The following is a 22,967-nucleotide window of genomic DNA, read 5'->3' as shown; positions in this document are numbered from 1 at the left end:
ATTTTGGTGTCTTTGTAACATTCGACGCACTAGCTGTTTTCACGTCCCCTATCTAAATCGAGGTATGCAGCTATTTGATACCAAATTTGATATTTGCGGCTCTAATTATTTACTAAATCTTCAGTCGTCAAACTTTCCTACTAGGTTGATTTATTCTACCTCTATCTCATTAAAATATTCTTTTTTTCTTGTCTTTATTCGCGGACAGCTCGTGCGGACGCACACTTTCGGCGCACACATGAACCTAGAAAGGCTTTGGCCACAATATTTCTTCAGGGTGTTTGTATTCTGTATCGGTTAGCATCTCCAGTGCCCGCTTATTATTTACTAAAAAGTTATAGAAAACGGGCATGCCGATTTATATTATATTACAATCCGGCGTGCCACACGATGGCAACCTGACTACTCTGATTATGGTGCCGTGCAAGCAACGGACGTGAGCTGTTTATGAGCGCTGCCAAAAACGGCCCAATTTGACAAACATGAAAAGAGCTCCTAAAATGCATTTCCGGTCGATCGTCCTCTGGGAATGGAATATTGTATTTGAGTATAAAAGATTGAGCGTATACACAACTGCTAATAAAGGAGTGCCCACTGCGAGTATAATGCGGGTTGTACTCACTGTTCGTTGTGCTTGCCCTTTGGTTAATTCTTGGGCAAGTGGAATTTTTTCGAATGATGTGTCGCCAACTGGCCAAACATTGATCGCAACTTAAGGCCTAGTTGGACGATCCATACAGAGCAGGAATGTTGTGCCAAGCGTTGAATATGAGCCACTTGATTTTTGCGTGGCCTACACCAATTTTTGCACACATACAGAAGAGTTTAGAAAGCTGACAAGCGAAAGAGTTTGCGGCTAGTATATTCATAATTGAGCGTTTACATGCTACTTTGCACAGATAGTTTTACATATAGCACCATCGCATCGTTAGTTTTCCCCTGATTTTAATGATAACTCTATATAAATCCAGAAATCCTACATGAAAACTTTTCTTCACAGCACATTCTAGAGTTACGTAATAAGGTTATTATGAAGCATTTGGAACATTTAGATGCCCATAGTGAATATGACAGTGGCCGGCGACGGGCTGCGGCCTCTCGATCTATTATAGAAGAGACATCTGGTCGAGTTGGTATGATGACAGGTCGGTAGCGCTTGTATTCCATCATGTCTCTCGATCTGCTCTAGTACCCGGTGCTATCGCTTACGGCCGGCTCTGGGATTCTGGGAAACTTCAGCGGTAGTTTAGAGAACTGTCCAAACACTGAGACTCTCTCACTAGCTGTGAGAGTTGCTTTTGGATGTCAGTGTTTGTAGAAAGCCATTCCACCAAATATATCCGGGCATACATTATTACACTGTTGACGAGTGCATAGGATATATCTTTTAGAGGCCTAGACTCGGAAATGCCTCGGGTTGAAGTCACCGCGCCTTTGACTTTTATTCATTTCTTCTGCTCCCTTTGGAACTGTTAGGACGCAGGCCGCGGATCTTGGTCAGGAAATTCTGCACGGCGCACTCGGTTCGTCGGTGACCTGTAAACAGTCCTTAACTTGTGATCCGAAGCAGCAGTTCAGGAACCCCGATGGCACCTGCAATAACCTGGCCCACCCTTATTGGGGTAGCGCCGGTTCCTGTTTGCGAAGAGAACTGCAACCGGCTTATGCAGACTGTGAGTATGACCGCAGTGCAAAACAAGCTTTAAAAATGTGGAGAAGCGCCTCTACTTAAGCAGAACTTTTGCTGGGCAGTTGGTTCATGTGACTTGAGTGAAACAGCGCGAAAGGAGCCCGAAGGCGAAGCGAAAAAGGGACAGGAAATTGCTCTTTCCTGTCCCCCCTTCGCTTCGCCTTCGCGCTTCTTTCGCACTGTTTCACTCAAGTCACGCCTCTACTTGTTGCGGCTGCCGCAAAGACCTATATTCTACGAGGTCGTACACTCTAATTTTGATTTCTTGAAGCGGACAGACGTTGAGGGCGGGAAGCACTCGGAGAATTTCATAAAACAGACTGTGAAGCATGTCTAAAGGTCCGGCGTAGAGCATGACAACTTTATCGCCTCACTTTAACATAACAGTGAGTTTTTCTCACTGTTACGACTGAAAATATTTCCTTTGTGTTTTAACTTCTTTGTAAGAGACGCAATGCAAAATGGGCTGATTCGTGATGCGCAGAGAAGCTGACCATGTGTGCACTGAACTCGGAGCGCAAAGCTTATTCGCAGGTAACTCAACTAAGACAAGGGAGGGTTTGTAATTGCTCACACAGTTTAGGTGCTCTGCTTGGACAACACATGAAAAAAGGACTGATGCTCATCTGTAACAGAGCAAAGTTTGTGGCAGGCTTCAAATCGCAGACGGCAGCGAGGATATGCGTAGGCTAACGAGCGATGGAAAATAAATGAATTAAAATGGAAGAAAAATAAACACACTGATGCAAGACGAATTAACCTATAAACAGCTGCAGCGGTCTGTTTAATTATACCTTTAAAGTGAAAATTGGCGTTTAGACCCCAGCATTTATAATAAAAAAGCGTTCATGCACCTGCATGAATTGTGTCTTCTTATATGGCAACAATGCAATGTATATCTAGTCATCTGTATTGCGTGTTTCAAGGAAACTAAATTTATATCACCCAACGGCTCACAGCTATATCTATTTCTATTTCAAAATGAGAAAAATGTTTCGTTTAGTACATTGAGAAGGTAACCTGAAAAGGATATTCGGGGAACACGCATATACAGTGGAACAGTCCTTTTGATCCTACTCGACCGGCTAACAAATTAAGATGTCCATGGCTATAGCAAGTGTAGAAAACATTTGGCTAGAACTATATTGTCACGTAGTGGTGACGAGGGCGACGACACAAATGAAGGGTCGATGATTGCACTAAAGAAACTCTTTATTTGGGCTGACTTGCGCCCGCAAAAGAACTAAGCAACTCGGCGGCGGCGATAGAAACAAACGTGCTCGTCGATCGTCGAACAAAGAATGCTCGTCACACTCGGCAACGCTCAATTTAAAGGCTGCACAGAACAATCTAGATAACGTCGCAAACAGCTACCAGCACGGGCTGGAACATTGTGGAAAGACACCCGAGTGGCCGGAACCTTCCAGACAGATCTCGGTGCGTCTTGCGCTACGACAAAACTGATAAAGGTGTGACTCGCGACATCGAGCAGTAACAAACAAAGATTACAGAACTGATACGCGGTCCAGAATCAGAGTGATAAGCCTGTATGCCGGCGGCTGTTAAAAAACAACAAATACTGTTTTGCAGATTTCGCGGCATTACTCCCCCCTTAAAAAAACATCGCCTCGATGTTTCAAAACAAAGAAACTTAAACATAAACACTGCAAAGTATAAACACCACAGATTCTTTAACGCGCGTAATATGGCTTCAGTCGTACAACATGTACAATTTCTGGGCGTGCGCGTCGCCGTTGTGATGCTGATGTTCCGTCGGGAATGACTTCATAGTCCAGGGGTCCGACGCGGCGAAGGATTTTATATGGCCCAAAGTATCGACGCAACAACTTTTCACTTAATCCGCGACGGCGAATTGGTGTCCAAACCCACACTTGGTCTCCTGGATTGTACTCTGCGTGGCGTCGTCGTAAATTGTATCGTCGGCTGTCGGTGCGCTGTTGGTCTTTAATACGCAGCCGTGCGAGTCGTCGGGCTTCCTCTGCACGCTGCAGGTAGGCGGCGACGTCAAGGTTGTCCTCGCTGGTTACGTGCGGCAGCATTGCGTCGAGCGTCGTCGTGGGCTCCCTGCCGTACACAAGCTTAAACGGGGTCGCTCTGGTCGTCTCCTGGACTGCCGTGTTATACGCGAAGATCACGTACAGCAAGATGGCGTCCCAGGTCTTGTGTTCAGCGTCGACGTACATAGCGATCATGTCCGCGATCGTTTTGTTCAGGCGCTCCGTAAGGCCATTGGTCTGGGGATGGTACGCAGTTGTTCGTCGATGGCTTGTGTGACTGTATTCCAGGATGGCTTGCGTCAAATCTGCCGTAAACGCCGTTCCCCTGTCCGTGATGAGCACTTCTGGGGCGCCGTGTCGCAAGAGAATTTGTTCGACAAAAAATTTGGCGACTTCTGCTGCGGTACCATTTGGTAGTGCACTTGCTTCGGCGTAACGGGTAAGGTAGTCAGTGGCCACGATGATCCACTTGTTACCCATAGACGAAGATGGAAAGGGGCCGAGGAGATCCATCCCAATTTGTTGAAAGGGCAGGATTGGGGGCGGAATCGGGTATAGTAGTCCTGCTGGTCTGTTCGGCGGCGTCTTGCGTCGTTGGCACTCACGACACGTCTTCACGTAGTGGGCAACTTCGGCAGGCAGTCGCGGCCAGTAATACTTCTCCTGGATTCGACGCAACGTGCGCGCAAATCCGAGGTGGCCTGCTGTTGGCTCATCGTGCAACGCCTGCAGAATTTCTTGCCGAAGGGTTTTAGGCACTACGAGAAGCTGCGCGGTCTTGTTAGGTGCGAAGTTCTTCTTCACGAGGAGGCCATTGCTTAACGTGAAGGATGATAAATGTCGTCTGAACACACCAGGAGGGGAAGCGGTCTTTCCGTCCAAGTAATCGGCTAGCGCTTTCAGCTCAGGGTCTGATCGCTGTTGTTCTGCGAAACTGCTGGCGCTTACCGGTCCCAAAAAGGCGTCGTCGTCATCGTCCTTCGGGGGAGCATCGACCGGAGCGCGGGATAAGCAGTCTGCGTCTGAATGCTTCCGGCCCGACTTATAGATTACAGCCATGTCAAATTCTTGAAGTCGTAGGCTCCATCTGGCAAGGCGGCCGGAAGGGTCTTTCAAATTAGCCAGCCAGCAGAGCGCGTGATGGTCGCTTACCACCTTGAATGGTCGGCCGTATAGGTATGGACGAAACTTAGAAGTGGCCCAGATGATTGCAAGGCACTCCTTCTCGGTCGTCGAGTAATTGACTTCGGCTTTTGTGAGGGATCTGCTAGCGTAGGCGATTACTTTCTCCTGTCCGGCACTCTTCTGGACAAGAACGGCGCCTAGGCCCACACTGCTCGCGTCGGTGTGAATTTCGGTCTCGGCGTTTTCATCAAAGTGGCCAAGTACAGGAGGGCATTGCAGGCGGCGCTTAAGTTCGTCGAAGGCTTCTCCTTGCGGCGCTTTCCATTTAAAAGGTACGTCAGCCTTTGTAAGCTGCGTCAACGGTTCGGCGATCCGCGAAAAGTTTCTGACAAATCGTCGATAATAAGCGCACAGCCCAAGGAATCGGCGCATAGCTTTCTTGTCGGCAGGCGGTGGGAATTGTGCGATTGCAGCTGTTTTCTCCGGGTCTGGGCGAATACCGTCCTTGCTAATGATGTGACCTAGGAACCGGAGTTCTTCGTAGGCGAAGTGACACTTCTCTGCTTTTAGCGTTAGTCCCGATGACTTGATGGCTTCCAGCACTGTCTGTAGTCGTTTTAGGTGGTCTTCAAAGTTTGACGAGAAGACAACAACGTCGTCCAAATACACCAAACAAATTTGCCACTTCAAGCCTGCCAGGACTGTGTCCATTACTCGTTGAAACGTGGCTGGGGCGGAGCAGAGCCCAAATGGCATCACCTTGAACTCATAAAGGCCGTCCGGTGTGATGAATGCGGTCTTTTCGCGATCTCTTTCGTCGACCTCAATTTGCCAATATCCGCTCTTCAGGTCCATCGATGAGAAGTACCTTGCATTGCAGAGCCGGTCGAGAGTGTCGTCGATGCGGGGAAGCGGGTAGACATCCTTCTTCGTTATGCTATTCAAGCGGCGATAATCAACGCAGAAGCGAAGTGTGCTGTCTTTCTTCTTGACCAAAACGACTGGTGCCGCCCAGGGGCTGTTCGATGGCTGGATTACGTCATCACGCAGCATTTCCTCAACTTGATCGCGAATGGCCTGGCGTTCTCGCGGCGATACACGATAAGGGCTTTGGCGCAGAGGTCGGGCGTGTTCGTCCGTTATTATGCGATGCTTGGCCAGTGGTGTTTGTCGTACCTTCGATGACGATGAGAAGCACTCCCCGTAGCTTCGAAGCAGACTGAGAATCTGGTCTTTCCTGTTGTGGGTCAATGCCGGGTTGATGTCAAATGTGGGCTGACGGAATAGGTCCGGTGCGTCTTCCAGCGTTTGGTCGTGGAGGGAGAATACATCTTTGAGGTCGGCTAATTCGTCGAGAAAAGCGATCGTCGTGCCCTTGTTGAGATGCCGGCATTCTTCGGTGAAGTTTGTTACCAGCACCTGAGCTTGACCTCTCCGGAATTTCGTGATGCCTCTTGCGATGCCGACACCTCGTTCTAAGAGCAATTGGATATTTCCTTCGACGATGCCTTCAGCGGTTTCAATGTTTGCGCTACCTACGCAGACTGCGATGCTTGATCGGGGCGGGACGGTCAATTCTTCATCGAGGACGTTTAGAGCGATGTGTTGCATCGACGTCGTCGTAGCAGGAATGACTTTGTCTGCAGAGAGCTTGATGAGCTTGGATCGCAGGTCGATGATAGCCCTATGTTCATTTAGGAAGTCTATACCTAAAATCACGTCGCGGGAGCACTGCTGCAAGACCACAAAGCTGGTGGGGTAAGTACGCCCATTTACGGTTATCCTTGCAGTGCATCGTCCCGATGGAGCAATCAGGTTGCCACCTGCGGTGCGAATCAGCGGGCCATTCCAAGCGGTGGTAACTTTTCTGAGCTGAGAGGCTAACGGTCCACTAATGACTGAATAGTCAGCTCCGGTGTCTACTAGGGCAGTGACTCTGCGACCGTCGATATCAACTTCAAGGTCACTTGTTCGCGTCCTCGCATTGCACGTGGGCCTTAGTGTCCGATCTCGGCTTCGTCGTTTCTTCAGGTCATGGCCGGGGCATACCGTTGTTACTTCGCTGGGCGGCGGTGTCTGCTTGCACTCTGGTCGTGTTGTCGGCGATGTCGTCGTGTGGAGCGGCGATGAAATGGTTGCGTCGTCGTTAGTGGTCGTCGGCGGCGGAGGATCTTCTTCTTTTCGCCGTTGAGCAACCTTACCTCCAAAGGTTGCTGCCTTTAGTTTCCCCTACGGGGGCTTGGGGACCTTCCGCGCACACTACCATCATAGTTACGTCCTGGCGACGCAAAGCGGGCCCTGTACGGCGATGGAGACCTGAATCGACGGCTTGGTGGCGCAATCTCACCGCTACGCAGATAGTTGTCGATTTCTTGCGGTCGTTCACCTGGGCGTGGTCGTGGAGCGTCGACTGCAAATCCGCGGAGACCGATTCGTCGGTACGGGCAGTGCCGCAGAATGTGGCCGGCCTCACCGCAGTGGAAGCATAATGGGCGGTTGTTCGCTGTCCTCCATGCGTCGCACTTCCTGGGGCTTGTTGGTCGTTGGTAGGCATGGCGGGTGGGAGCCAAGGGACGGTTTTCAGGAACAGGCCGGTAGCGGCGAGGGCTCGGAAAGTCATCACGTCGGGGCGGAGGGCGACGTAATGCACCAGCGTAGTTCATCGCTGTTGCCTCTTGCGCTGGAAAAGTCGCAGCCGTCGCTTCAGGAACGCCCAGCGCCTGCTGGACTTCTTCACGGACGACGTCCGCGAGTGTCGCCACCTGGGGTTGTTGCGATGATGGCTGCATTCTGCGGAGCTCTTCTCGCACGATCTCCCGGATGATGTCCCGAAGGTTCTCTCCGCTTGCAGATGCGCTGGGGTAGTGGCATGAGTAGTCTGGTTGAAGTGGTCGCTCGTAGTGGCACATCCGGGTGTACAACGTCTTCTCGATGGCAGACGCTTCCGTTTCAAATTCCGCCACTGTTGTTGGCGGATTTCGGACAAGATTTGCAAAAAGCGATTCTTTGACGCCTCGCATTAAAAATTTGACTTTCTCAGCTTCAGTCATGTTAGGGTTAGCGCGGCGAAAGAGGCGCTTCATCTCTTCAACGTACGCCAGCACAGGCTCGTTAGGAAGTTGAAGTCTTGACTGAAGGAGGTCCTGGGCTCTTTCTTTTCGGACGACGCTTGAAAAGGCAGTCAAAAACGCTTCCTTAAAAATGTCCCAATCCTTCATAGCTGCCTCATGATTTTCGAACCAAACTCGGGCATGTCCTTGAAGAACGAAGTAGACTTGCCTGAGTTTCATGGCGTCGTTCCAGCCATTGAATTCTGCCACACGGTCGAAAAGGTCCACCCAGTCTTTTGCATCTTCATCCGGTCGTCCATGGAAGCAGGGGGGCTCACGGGGTTGAACGAAAACAACCGGTGCTGTAGGCTGGGCCATTGTGAGCGTCGATGTCTTCCGAGATCGAGTGGGGTCAGGCAGCAGACCGTGTTCGGGTTGTAGGCCTTGAAGTCGGCGGCTGGCTCGTTGACCTGTAGGATGGTTTTCCAGGGCGACAGGAACACGGCTTGGGTCTTCGCTTGAAGGATCAAAGGCAGCACCTCCACCAGATGTCACGTAGTGGTGACGAGGGCGACGACACAAATGATGGGTCGATGATTGCACTAAAGAAACTCTTTATTTGGGCTGACTTGCGCCCGCAAAAGAACTAAGCAACTCGGCGGCGGCGATAGAAACAAACGTGCTAGTCGATCGTCGAACAAAGAATGCTCGTCACACTCGGCAACGCTCAATTTAAAGGCTGCACAGAACAATCTAGATAACGTCGCAAACAGCTACCAGCACGGGCTGGAACATTGTGGAAAGACACCCGAGTGGCCGGAACCTTCCAGACAGATCTCGGTGCGTCTTGCGCTACGACAAAACTGATAAAGGTGTGACTCGCGACATCGAGCAGTAACAAACAAAGATTACAGAACTGATACGCGGTCCAGAATCAGAGTGATAAGCCTGTATGCCGGCGGCTGTTAAAAAACAACAAATACTGTTTTGCAGTTTTCGCGGCAATATAGTGAAAAACGTATTTCTTACGGTTCATCTTACTGCAGCTGGTGATGGCCAGCTGTCAGTCCCAGAATAGCGGCCATCACCTGGTCTTGTGGTCAAGAAAGGCAGATGAGATACTGAGAAAGGAAGAAACATTTTAAAGCCGGCTGAATGTCTTTGCAAACGTGCTTTTTTACACAAACGTCTGTACGAATGCTCATTGAATTCGGTTCCGCACGTTATTGAACAGCTGTGTGTAGTAGCAATACGTTTGACTCTTGCACAATTAACAATTGCACCACAACAAGGGAAGAAGACTTTTCTAAACGGCTCACCGACAACGACAAGAGTGGGAGCCTGCTCCGGTTCCTTACAGAAAGTAATGTACATGAGTTTCTATAATAATATGCCTTATGGCAAGCTCGCGTAAAAAAAAAAGAGGTTGCTTTGTAACTTGTTCATTGCTTGTGTTGGCTTAGGAAATAAATTCATCACCTGAATGCACCTGTCTTAAAATAAAACGTTCATTTTTCACTTGTATAAAAGCCAGAATTCACGTATAAATGGTTTCTCTGCAGCATGTGAAAGCATTATTAGAACGATTTTGAGAAAACATAGCTCTTGTTAGCACATCCTACCAACACAATACTAGATTGCCATGGTCATGCGTTCCGCTAACAATACAGTTTTGTCCCTTGGATTCAAAACAAGTCACTTAAAATAAGTACTTTGAACTCATCCTTACAAATGTAGCAGGTGTGCCATTCTTTTATAGGTTCGCATTAAAAGCTTATCTATTAAGGCCATTATTCAGTGGCCTGCGTCTTGTTAGGTGGTTAAAAATACGGCTTAGGCGTCCCCTCTTTGTTCTTTTTTTGGGGGGGTAATTTTTCTAGGATTTTTATACCAAGCACACCGAGGTGCTTTCTATACTATGGCGCGACCGCTCTTGCAGGCGTGTCTTCAGCACGAGTCTCTGTCAGTGGCCGCCCGCTGCCCAGCGCCCGCCTCGTGTCTATGATTGTTCACCCACAGAGGCGCACCGATGATAGGAACCTCACCAACCTGGCGGTCATGTTCGGACAGCTCCTTACGCACGACATATCGCTGGCAGCGCCAGTGCAGCTGGCGGCGCTGGAGACTAATTTTGGTAAGTTCGTTGAAAATTATTTCGAGGATAATATTTAAGAAGCGACAACTCCATATCCCGTGGTGGCAAGGAACTGGATGACCGCCTTTAAGAAAATATTAGTGCAGGAAAATAGCGCGCTACAATTTGAACCAGTTTGTTTTTGGTCCTTCACTCGAAAATGCTTGGCTTCAATTATGCAGAGGAGATAGCTACTATGCTGGCTCGAGTATTTAATTTTCTTTAATGTTTATTCAATATACCCGCACAATTTTTCATGTCTTCATAGAATGGTTTGACTACGTCGTCATAAGGACGGCGCGTATGTGCATAAGAAGGAACAAAGTTCAATGCGCCCCGCTTCAGGAAATTTACAGCTGGCGCATTCTCATTAATGGTTCACCCGACAGTCGCTGAAAGCATACTATCGGCACATGCAAAAAAGTGTCGCTAATCTCCCCAAGTCTCTAGATTTTTATAGCATGAGCGCTTGAGAATAACCGTTTTATACGCATATGAGGATGTAGAATCCTGCTCAAAAGTTGCTTAGGTATTTGCTACGAATTCTTTACACTCTCAGCTTTATCCGCGTCTCACCCGTGTGCGGAAGTCGGTTAACCAGTTTCTCCTGATATTGCTGCCTTCAGAGTTGACTTGAATTATTTTGTTGATAGTCGACGAAAACCCTGCCTCTTAACTTTCCGCCTCGTCCGATAGCACTGTTTAGAATCTCTCATAATTATCATACGAGCCCAATTCAGCCCTCTGATTCAATTTATTCCTAAGTGTATCAGGAACATCTCCGGTTATGTTACCTACAGAGGCTTGAAAAAAAAAAAAGTTATGCTTTCAGGGTAAAGCACCTTGTTTGCAGTCATAAGCAATATATTATATAAATTGCCGTCGTGATTGAAAAGTTTAACGTCGCCTCGTCAAATGTGCACTGGAGGGTTAATGGAACCACCACAAGTTTTTCAGAGATGCTCATCATGTCGGATACAAGGAAAATTCCTTTGCCGGAATCGGTGTAGATGAGTATTTTGACGAAGGGGGTGCTGCGTGAATAGTTCGGAAGAATGTCATGTTTTTCAGCTAACTAGCAAGTATAAAAAGGCCCTCTCTGCGACCTAAGCGAGCTAAATGGTTCCCAACCCAAACATTTACGCCGGCTAAAAACACAAGACAAAGGGCCGAACTTGAAGTGCACAATTGTGCGCATTTCTCCAGAAATCGTTCATTTTATGCATTTGCTTATTGAAGAGTAATGCGTCATCCAAGCTGCGCAACCAACTAAGGAATAAAGCAAGCACAATCTTATATTTGTATAAACATCGTTAACAAAAAAGACGGACACCTTGAGAGATTAGTTTTTGGCAATTTCTACACTGAGAATTCTGAAAAATCAGTACCACAATCTTATATTTGTATAAACATCGTTAACAAAAAAGACGGACACCTTGAGAGATTAGTTTTTGGCAGTTTCGATGCAGAGAATTCTGAAAAATCAATACCTCTTTGGTTCCTCACTACTATCTACAATTATTGGCTCTAAGAGGACATAAGTTCACCCATTGACAAAAACATTCTTACCTTCCATTGCCGTCTCTTGGTATAAAAAGTGTTCCCGTCAATTTCAGTGGTGGCCTTAGCTCGTGTGATATCTACTTATATTGCACGTATTTAATTTTGCAAGAATGCATCTGGCTCAGTATTGGTTAACTATCGCAAGGTTTCTGTAATTGAACGGCTGCAGTTATTTTACCTGTGAAGCCTAATTTTCATTTTATTGTCTGCCCTCATTGTTGCTGGAAGAAATGTAAGTACTCATGCAGTTGTTTAGTCTTGCCCAGTTAGGCGTTGTGAGCAGTCGCAGTGTTGCATACAAGGCGGTGAAGATAACACAATCTGGAAGGACAATGAAGAATTATGCGTTGTCTATAAGTGCCGTCTGGCTCGTCTGAGCCGACTGTTTTGTTTAAGTAATGCTAATGTACATGTTGACATCAATAGCGTTACAATATTGCCAAGCCTTTTTGATTGTACTGTGAAAGCAGCATTGGTCATACATTATAAATATGCATGACTATCAACAGATAGCGTGAAAGTTATGCAAGAAAAGTATAGTAAAACTACAGCGCCTCAGCAGAACGTTTAAGTGAAAAGCGACTATTACGCCTTCCACAACCGACCAAAAGCCTTCAGCGGTCTTGTTTGTGCCATCGCTGTGACTGGCTAAGCTGTTTGTGAAGGTTCCAACTACGTGATCTCGAGCGAAAAATTCAAACTAAGCCTGGTATAGCGGTTCCAAAGTGCAGTTATAAGGCAAAGCTTCTATGAGAGGTGTATCATATCGATAAGATATCCGACGTTGCGTTGCGATACTTCTGTCCGCATGTACTGAGCAGAATGTGCCTTTCTGAACATGTTTTTTGCTTTAAGCTGCTGCTGCTGCTGCTGCTGCTTTATCTGTCCTCTTCTCCGCATGCTCGATTTTTCTTTATATATATATTTTTTTACATTGCTATGAATACACAGTTGGTAGTAGTGCTCATCAGTCGTCTTGTGTGTCCTTTTTCGTCCATTGGTCGTTATTTTTGAGCTACCTTGTTGAAATAATAGGTCAACAACTAGACCAGCAGAGTTTCCCTCGTTATAACCAGATTTAAGTATTATTATACAACCGCCAGTTCACGCGGCGCCTACCACATGCTTCAAATGTACTGCTGAAATCTAATGGGCAAGTCGCAATAAACACAGAAAGTGCGTAGGAGATAACTGATGTATCATGTAAAATACAAGAATTGAGCATAATTTCAAATAATAAAAAGAAAAACGTTCGTGCTCTTACATTAGCATCGGTTTATCAGAGAAAGCACCAGATTTTGTTCTTGGCTGCTTGTCAAATTTGACTGCCACTGGTCCCGTAGTAAGCTTCAACAGATGGAATCGATCTATATAATGGGTGCCTTAACGTCGCCATCGGTATATAGTTCTGCAGCACTTTACTCACCAGACAGAAAGAAAAACACTTTCAAAATCAGCAAACAAGCTTTGCATGTGTGCGACTGAGTAACATCATATTTGCTAACTGTTATCCATAGGCCCAGGCCCGAACCCAACTTGCCTGCAGGGGCCCGACTGCATGCCCATCGATGTGCCAGAAAATGACAACTTCTACGCACAGTACAACGTGACGCGGATCGGCATGATGCGGACCGAGACGTGCCATAAGTGCGGAAGAGGTAAGCTTGCTCACTTTATCATTTTCTCGTGGACGTGTTAAATAAGTTGCCATATTTTCCGCAGACCCTAGAGACGGTCACCAATCCTGTAACATACCTAAGCTACTTGAAACGAAATAGCAGTCAATGATAAATATTGAGAAGCCTGAAAACGGGAAGCATGCCAAAAACTGAGGACTAGCGGTGTCTTATCTTGACTTGTTTGTCTAACACAATTGGGCAATTCTCCATATATAAGCATCAATTCTCTGATGTGGCAATTTATCACTCAATCAAGAAAAAAAAGGTTCTCTACCTTAGAATGTAGACAATGTCTTAGAACTTCGCCACTGCTTTTCTCACTCATCACTGTCTTCCTCTATCACTACTCCGGAAGCGAAACAAGAGGCTCTCTCGCCTAACGCAATTTATCTTAAAGGCGCAGGAAGGCAGCCAAACCTTTAACCGCAGCTTGGAAAGCAGATGTAAACTTGTTTTTATTTTATTTTTACTGCTCTCTCGCTATTTTCCGGTCTAGAAGTTATAGAAGGAAAAAATTTGTAAAGGCTCAACTAGCCTTGAACGAAGTTTCCATCGGGCGCAGCCGCAGTGCTCCTGTTTGGATCTTGGGTCCCTTCAGCGCTTAGTAAGCTTCTAGCCAACAGCTTGTTGTTCGATGTTCTCAGAAGGTTACTTGGCAATGCTGCGGCCTCTGTCTTGAGCGGGATGGCTTATGTGTATGGCGTATATGATTACGTTAAGTTAGCCAGCCTAGTTCAATGAAAGAGCACCGCAGATGGAACTTGATGAAGAGTACGATGTTCAATGCATGGCGCGAGCGTGTTTTGCGTTGTAACTTGATGCAGAAGACAATATTTATAGCACAGCGCGAGAAGACAACGACGATGCTCTTTACGAAGGAGGTTCTTTACAAAACTTTGCTGAAGAGCTAACTCTCTGGGACAAGAAGAAAACAAAACCCGAACGGACCGGCCAATCTAAGAATACACATTTTTATTCACAGATATATGACGAGACGAGAAAAGTTATGTATGATACAAAGAAAAACACTGATTACCGGAAGCAACCGTGCGTAAGATGAGTCGAATGTGGTGTCCGCGTCGGGCTGTGTCTTCCATGATGAATGTCTTAGTGGTATGCGGCAGAGAAATTGTGGCAGAGAAAAATCCTTAAACCAAGGAGCGCGGAACACGGCGGGCTCGATGATGAGATCACAGAACAGTTGCAGCACATTGCTTGCATCACACACGCCATGATCGTTACCGGTTTTTAAATAGGCCATAGGAGTCGGCACGCAAAACACACAGTACACGATTCTGTGCACAAAGTGTCCTGGAAACGCATCGGGCACGCAACATGGAAAAAGAAGCAAAAATACAATTAACAGACAACGATTACATGAAAGATCACTATCGGCTTATATAGTTGGCGCCTTATGCTTTCCGTTCACGCATTCACTCAGTGCATAATCAACAGGTGCATGAATGTAAACATCCCTTATTTTCCTTCAGAAAATTGCCAGATATAGAGCCACTCAATCTTAAGAGGACTTGTCCGTACTATCTCTCCTACAGAGAGAGCAAACATTCAAATACAGAAAGTGAAAAATGCACAATAGAAAATGTTAATATCCCACAGGTCATTGACTGCTACCACTCCTCGTTTATAGTTAGCTGATTCCAGCAAGCCCATTACTGAACTTATAGAACCTCAGATCATGCACCTTTGTGTCGCCACACAGCACACCGGCGCTATTTCTCGACGAATAAAAATGCGGTTGCAGGTGCTGTCCATTTAGTGCTTCTCAGCCGGTACTAAGCGAACAGCATGACTCTGGCATCCGCAGAAAATTGCTCACATGTGTTGTTTTCTTCTGTAGTAGAGCCGGTATGAAGGCAGTATACAGTGGTTCGGCAACAACGAGTTTTTTCCCGCGCTCGTGCGTTTTGGTGCTGGCTAAACCTGAAGTTTAACTAGTCCAAGATATCGTCTTTATACCCATTTTGTTGCTGGCTGCTGGCCTTGAACCTGATAAGTTTACCATATATATATATATATATATATATATATATATATATATATATATATATATATATATATATATATCTTGAAGCCATAGGTAGCGTAAGAGGGTTCTAGCACAGGTTTCGCCCTCGCTCTTGATCACGTTCTACGTGACGCTGGCGGTAACAAAGGATGTTCTACGTCCGCCGTCTTGGCTGAGGGTGGCGCTGGTGAACACTCTCAAGGTTCGTATACAGACAACATAAATACCCAAGAAAGTAGCAGGGGGGTCAGCGGCCGATGTAGCCCAGTTGGAAGAGCACCGGACGTGTTATTCGGAGGTCGTGGGTTCGGTTCCCACCATCGGCACGTTGTTTTTTCTTCTACTTTGTGTTTAATTATCTTTCCCCTAAACACTACATTACTAATTTCTGTGATTATCCAAATAAACAATTGAAAAAAAAAGACATAAAGTACCATCCCCTACGCTTTCCTTGGCCTCGCCGACTGTTGGCTTCTTTCCTTCATGTATTATAACGAGCACCCTCATTTCCCCTTAATTTATCTGCTTGTAGCTTACGGGGGTCTCGGTGCTGGCAGTCTTGAAGCCATAGGTAGCGTAGGAGGGTTCTAGCACAGCTTTCGCCCTCGCTTTTGATCACGTTCTACGTGACGCTGGTGGTAACAAAGGACGTTCTACGTCCGCCGCTATGGCTGAGGGTGGTGCTGGTGAACACTCTCAAGGTTTCTATACAGACAACATAAATACCCAAGAAAGTAGCAGGGGGGACAGCGGCCGATGTAGCCTAGTTGGAAGAGCACCGGACGCGTTATTCGGAGGTCGTGGGTTCGGTTCCCACCATCGGCAAGTTGTTTTTTCTTCTACTTTGTGTTTAATTACCTTTCCCCTAAACACTACATTACTAATTTCTGTGATTATCCAAGTAAACAACTGAAATAAAAAAGACAAAGTACCATCCCCTACGCTTTCCTTGGCCTCGCCGACTGTTGGCTTCTTTCCTTCATGTATTATAACGAGCACCCTCATTTCCCCTTAATTTATCTGCTTGTAGCTTACGGGGGTCTCGGTTCTGGCAGTCTTGAAGCCATAGGTAGCGTAAGAGTGTTCAAGCACAGCTTTCGCCCTCGCTCTTGATCACGTTCTACGTGACACTGGCGGTAACAAAGGACGTTCTACGTCCGCCGCTATGGCTGAGGGTGGTGCTGGTGAACACTCTCAAGGTTCGTATACAGACAACATAAATACCCAAGAAAGAAGCAGGGGGGACAGCGGCCGATGTAGCCCAGCTGGAAGAGCACCGGACGCGTTATTCGGACGGAGGTCGTGGGTTCGGTTCCCAACATCGGCACGTTGTTTTTTCTTCTACTTTGTGTTTAATTATCTTTCCCCTAAACACGACATTACTAATTTCTGTGATTATCCAAGTAAACAATTGAAAAGAAAAAGACATACAATACCATCCCCTACGCTTTCCTTGGCCTCGCCGTCTGTTGGCTTCTTTCCTTCATGTATTATAACGAGCATCCTCATTTCCCCTTAATTTATCTGCTTGTAGCTTACGGGGGTCTCGGTTCTGGCAGTCTTGAAGCCATAGGTAGCGTAAGAGGGTTCTAGCACAGCTTTCGCCCTCGCTCTTGATCACGTTCTACGTGACGCTGGCGGTAACAAAGGACGTTCTACGTCCGCCGCTATGGCTGAGGGTGGTGCTGGTGAACACTCTCAAGGTTCGTATACAGACAACATAAATACCCAAGAAAGTAGCAGGGAAGACAGCGGCCGATGTAGCCCTGTTGGAAGAGCACCGGACGCGTTATTCGGAGGTCGTGGGTTCAGTTCCCACCATCGGCACGTTGTTTTTTCTTCTACTTTGTGTTTAATTACCTTTCCCCTAAACACTACATTACTAATTTCTGTGATTATCCAAGTAAAGAATTGAAAAAATAGCCATAAATTACCATCCCCTACGCTTTCCTTGGCCTCGCCGACTGTTGGCTTCTTTCCTTCATGTATTATAACGAGCACCCTCATTTCCCCTTAATTTATCTGCTTATATATATATATATATATATATATATATATATATATATATATATATATATATATATATATATATATATATATATATATATATATATATATACACATGTATACGAACAAACGACTGGTGTCACATTCAACACACACTCATGGTCGCATTCAACTGCCAGCTATGTTATGCACGATAAATTTTTTTTGTTTCGAAACAAATTTAGGTTAAGTTTCCCAATTTACTTAATGTTGAGTTTAGGCTTTAAACGTTATTTACAAAGGTATAGGGCGTCTCACACTCCATTTATTTGCTATAAAGAAAGTCGCACGCGAATCTTTTCTCCGAGCTCCAAAAAAAGCCAATGCAATACGAAAACAATCACGTGAGAAGCGCATACGCGCGCCACAATTGGCTTGCTCTAAACGTTGGATTGGTCAAGGTAAAATCACATGCTGCCCTTACTCGATGGCCGACTTCTAGCAACAAGCGGCAAGGCGATGGCTGCAGCCTGCTCAGCTAGCTTGCCGCGCTCGCTGCAACGTGTACCGTCACGCGCGCCATCTGGCTCACGCAGCCGAAGAGACCACCGCAGATATATTGGCCTGCCGCTGAGGACAGGAGCCATGCAGCCATGAGCCACATTTGATTTCTTTAACCTAAGGCACGGGAGAGAGGAACGCAATAATGGCTTAGGAATGTAATTCTAATTCGGCAGTTTTTTTTAGCTCGGAAAAGAGACACTTGCGCATTTGTTCATCGGAAATAGAATAAATGGTTTTGCTTTAAGTACTTTTCCAATTAAAATCTCAAATTTATTGCCTAAGTAAATGTTAAGTAAAAGTTTTAGACCACCTAGAAAAACGGCCAGCTACTTTGTCTCCTTCACGCTCTGACTTACGTATCTCTTTTTAAAAGGCTTTGTAAATGTTGCCACGTGACCGGATGTTGTTTTAAATATTTGGCCAAGTGCATACACCTAGCTTCATCAGAGAGAGCACTGCAGAGAAAAGTGTATTTTGTTATCGGGGATCGTCTCGGGCTTTAAAGTGGCAGCGCTGTCAGGGAGGCCTTTGCTGCGCCAGGTATCATTTTCGGCTTGAAAAAAACAATTTTACGTAAATCTTAACCTGATGCAAACAATGCAGCTAGAAGCTTTTCGATCCAATCTGCTACTTTTGCTTTGACAGTTTTTTCGATGCAGTCAATAAAATCAGCTATTAGTCCCTGTTAATATGTAACAATGATGAACCAAAAAATACTGCAGATCAGCATAGACGGATATGAACAGCTCTTAATTGGTTTGACTGAGCTAGGGCTACTGATATCTTTAAAACCTTAATTACATAAAACTTGGACACTAATATATATATATATATATATATATATATATATATATATATATATATATATATATATATATATATATATACATATATATATATATATATATGTATATGTATATATGTATATGTATGTATATATAGCGACCCTCAGCGACCAGCGACCTGAGGGTAACAAATTGGATTCCAAGGGAAGGAAAGCGTAGCAGGGGGCGGCAGAAAGTTAGGTGGGCGGATGAGATTAAGAAGTTCGCAGGGGTCAAGTGGATGCAGCTAGCAAAGAACCGGGTTAAGTGGAGAAATATGGGAGAGGCCTTCGCCCTGCAGTGGGTATAATCAGGCTGATGATGATGATATATATATATATATATTTTATTTATTTATTTTATTTATTTATACCTCAAATGCCCCTGGTGGGGTATTACATGAGGGGTGGGCTGTTACAGTTCATTGGCGAGTCTTTCAATGAATGCTTTGAAGTGTGCTGGATGAGCGTGATGAACTGCGTCGGCAGGAAGGCGATTCCAGTCCTTTGCTGTCTGGACGAAAAAAGCATTTAGATGTGCAGTGGTATTTGCGGATGGTGGGTATACTACTTTATTGTGGTTAAATCGATGGGATACGCGGTGACAAGGCATGATGGCACAGTTTCCTAGTGATGAATGGTAAAATTTATGAAAAAGGCACAGCCGGGCTATTTTGCGGCGTGATTGGAGGGAAAGGAGATTAGATTTTGTCTTCAAATCTGTAACACTTGAGTGATATGAGTAGTCTGAATGAATGAACCTTGCTGCACGATTTTGGATGGATTCGAGGGTGAGGGAAAGGTTAGACTGGTGAGGGTCCCAAACTGCGCATGCGTATTCCAGTTTGGGACGGACGAGTGTTAAATAGGTCAGCAGTTTGACAGAAGGAGGTGAAAGTCGCAAGTTACGGCGTAAAAAACCAAGCGTGCGATTGGCGTCTTTAGCAATGTTAGAGACGTGAGTAGACCAAGTGAGGGAACGGTTAATGGTTACACCAAGATATTTATAAGAGTCAACTGCGGAAATTTTAGAGCCAAATATATAATACGAAGGTGAAGGAAAGGACTGTCTACGATGGAATGTAATTAATAACGTCTTATTTGTGTTTAGGGACATGAGCCATTTGTTACACCAGGATTCGATGTAATTCAAGTCGTTCTGTAACAGTTTAGTATCGTTGCTGTTAGCGATAGGTCGATATATTACGCAGTCATCCGCAAATAGTCGTATGTTAGAAGTTATATCAGTAGCCAAGTCATTAATATAGATTAGGAAGAGTAATGGACCGAGTACAGTACCTTGTGGCACTCCAGAGGCGACGGAGCTTAAAGGTGAGAAAAATTCATTAGCATGTACGAACTGCTTACGGTTAGTGAGGAAGTGTTCTATCCAAGTTAGAATGAGTGGGTCAAGGTTTAAACGTGAAAGTTTAAGTAGAAGCCGTCTGTGGGGAACTTTGTCAAAAGCTTTCTCAAAATCCAAGAACAATGCGTCAACTGGTATGTTGTCATGTAGGTTAGAACTAATGTCATTAATAAATAGTGCTAACTGTGTGTCGCATGACATTCCTTTACGAAAACCGTGTTGGTTAGGGTGAAAAAAATTTACAGATATAAGAAAATTTGCGATGTGTGTGTAGATAACATGCTCCATTAACTTTGAACAAATGCTAGTGAGGGATATGGGACGATAGCTATGGCGTGAAGATGGCGAACCTTTTTTAGGAACTGGAATCACCTTGCCTACCTTCCAGTCCTGTGGCAACACTCCAGATGATAACGATTGCTGAAAGATATGAGACAGAATGATACTTGTGATATGTTTGGTGTTATTTAGTAGCTTTGAGTTGATGCCATCAACCCCGGCTGAGGAAGAGATCTTTAAAGAATCGATTAATTTCGCAATTCCGTTGGCATGAAAAGTTATGGGAGGCATGACAGGGTGATTGTGTCGCGGAAAATCAGGAAGTTCATCATTAGACTCGTTAGTATAAATAGATGAAAATACGGAGTTCAGAACTTCTGGTACATCTTTATCAGGAATAGGATTATTTCGGTCATCGAGCAGAGATAAGTGATTGTTACGCGATGGATGAACAATTTTCCAAAACTGTCTAGGATTTGTCCGCAGCATGTTGGGCAACGTGTTGTAATAAAAGCTTTTCTTTGTTTTGGTGGCAAGCGTCTGAAATGTTTTGTCGATGGTGTGATATTTTTCCCACGAAACTGAGGTGTTTAAGCGTTTAGCTGCTCGATAGTACCGTTTCTTTTTGTTGTTCATTCGTTTTAGGGTAGCGTTAAACCACGGCGATGTGAGTCGTTCCGTAACAGTTATAGTGGGAATGTATGTGGTGACAAGTTCATGCATTTTATTCTTGAAAAGCGACCAGTTAGTTTCGACAGAGCGAGTAGTGAAGTCTGTTAAGTACCACGTCGTAAACTCTGACAACTTATCATTTATGCATTCATAATTACCCTTATGATAGAGCGTTAGTTTCTTTTTAGCCTTTTTTGTGCAAGGTAGCTGGCATTGGAATGAAGCTTGTATTATTTTGTGATCGCTAATGCCGGGTAAGTACGTAAGGGGCGAGACGTTGTCGGGGTGGGAAGTTAGTATCAAGTCGAGTATATTCGAAGAATGGTTATCTTCCCTAGTAGGGGCGGAAACAAGCTGTGACAGATTGAACGTGAGGCATGCGTTTAAAAATTCGCTTTCAGTGTTATTTTTGGCGATTGTTAATGCGACATCAGACCATGTGATAGCAGGAAAGTTGAAATCACCAGAAATAAGAACGGAAGCGTGGGGATATTGCGAAGTTAAGGAGTGGATAGTGTCGTAGAAGTGATTAGAAAACGAGGCATCAGCATCTGGGGGGCGATAGAAGGCTCCGATGATGACGGGAGGGTAAGACATGTTGCACATTATAAAAACAGCTTCTAACGGGCAATTTATGTTAATTACGGCGCAATGTAGGCTATGATGAGCAGCTATTAGTACACCACCACCTCGTCTATTTACACGATCGCGTCGGAAGATGTTGAAATTTGGAAGAAATGTTAAAATCTCGGAGTCATGGATAGTTGCGTTTAACCAGGTTTCACTTAATAGCACAAGTTTGCTGTCTGTTGTGTCGATAAGGTAGCGAAGTTTGTCAAGCTTGGGCATTAGGCTCCTTATGTTAGTGTACAGAAACGGAACGGCTTTGGTGCTTGAAATCGGGTTAGCTTTGGATTCTAGTTATGGGGTACGTGGGACGACTCTCTTCGTGGCATGGTTAAAAGTATAAGTTTCATTATCAATAATGAGTTTATCATGACGTAGCTTGAATTTTTTCGGTTGTGCCTTGCCGTATTCTACAAGATGTTTTCGCGCGATACGGGTGTTGGGTGAGTAGTCCTGGCTTATGCGGTAATCTGTGTTTTTCAGCTTATTAGCGCTTGAAAGTATGTTTTCTTTCGTCTTGAAGTGAGCGAATTTCACGATGATAGGTCTAGATTTGTTGGAATCAAATTTCCCTAGTCTGTGTGCGCGTTCAATATCCATCGGTGTGATATCGATCCCAAGTTCTTCGCTGCAAAGATTTATGATTGCGTCTTCGGACTGGGACCAAGATTCGTTTTCTTTATCGGTTAGTCCAAAGAATAGGATATTAGATCGGCGCGCCCTGTCTTCTGAATCATCCAACCGGCTTGTTAGTACTGATATGTCGTGGGCGTTATCTTCAGCCAGGGCCTGGACATCTTCAATTTGGGTCTTTATTACTGCGATAGACGAAAATTCATTTTCGATTTTTGATAACCTTTGCCTAATGTCATCTAATACGGCGTCGTTTTGAGTGAGTTTAGTTTGCATTGCCTTTACTTCGTTTAAGATGGAGGCTTGACCTTCACGAATTTCCTTGAGGGCGGTCAAGATGTCGCCAGACGCCTCGGTTGAAGACGAACGCGTGGGAGGGCCGGGATTTAGCTCAACGTCGCCAGCTAGTGCTAGCAATTCCAACAATATGTCTGCACAATCACGCATAATGTCAATGCAACAACAGGGGCTCGGCAGCACTAACAAGGCAGGGTAACGGGTACGCCGTGCGTATAGTGAGTACCGATTCGTTACCTGAAAGGTGAGGAGATGGCTGGCGTAAGAAGACCGCATTGTTGCTGTGCTGCCGAGCCCACTGAAGGGAGTGATGGGATGGGAAGCGCTTTTAGGCGGCTGTGTTGATGTTGCTTTCGATGCGATGGCTAGCTTTCGGGGGGTGGAGGGTGACAAGCGCCGCGCTGACGTGTCCAGAGGCGCACCGGGGCAGCAGCG

At 45.6% G+C, this 22,967-nt stretch overlaps 1 protein-coding gene and 1 non-coding gene across 2 annotated transcripts in view; both read left to right on the top strand.

Annotated features, from left to right (window-relative positions):
• Positions 1-22,967, top strand: part of LOC146177978 (salivary peroxidase/catechol oxidase-like) — an 82,959-nt gene that overhangs the window by 18,536 nt on the left and 41,456 nt on the right. The window contains exons 3-5 of the mRNA XM_084581663.1: positions 1,477-1,673; positions 9,823-10,017; positions 13,098-13,238. Coding sequence (XP_084437789.1) covers positions 1,477-1,673; positions 9,823-10,017; positions 13,098-13,238 — 533 coding nt within the window. The remainder of the gene's footprint in view (positions 1-1,476; positions 1,674-9,822; positions 10,018-13,097; positions 13,239-22,967) is intronic.
• On the top strand, positions 15,539-15,611 carry TRNAT-UGU (transfer RNA threonine (anticodon UGU)). The gene has a single exon. It is a non-coding gene; the product is annotated as a tRNA-Thr (tRNA).

Source organism: Amblyomma maculatum, chromosome 10 (genome assembly GCF_055883805.1).
Source record: "Amblyomma maculatum isolate TAMU_Amacu chromosome 10, ASM5588380v1, whole genome shotgun sequence".
NCBI lineage: Eukaryota > Metazoa > Arthropoda > Arachnida > Ixodida > Ixodidae > Amblyomma > Amblyomma maculatum.
The sequence above is the reverse complement of the archived record's forward strand: the minus strand, read 5'-3'. Positions and strand labels throughout refer to the sequence as shown.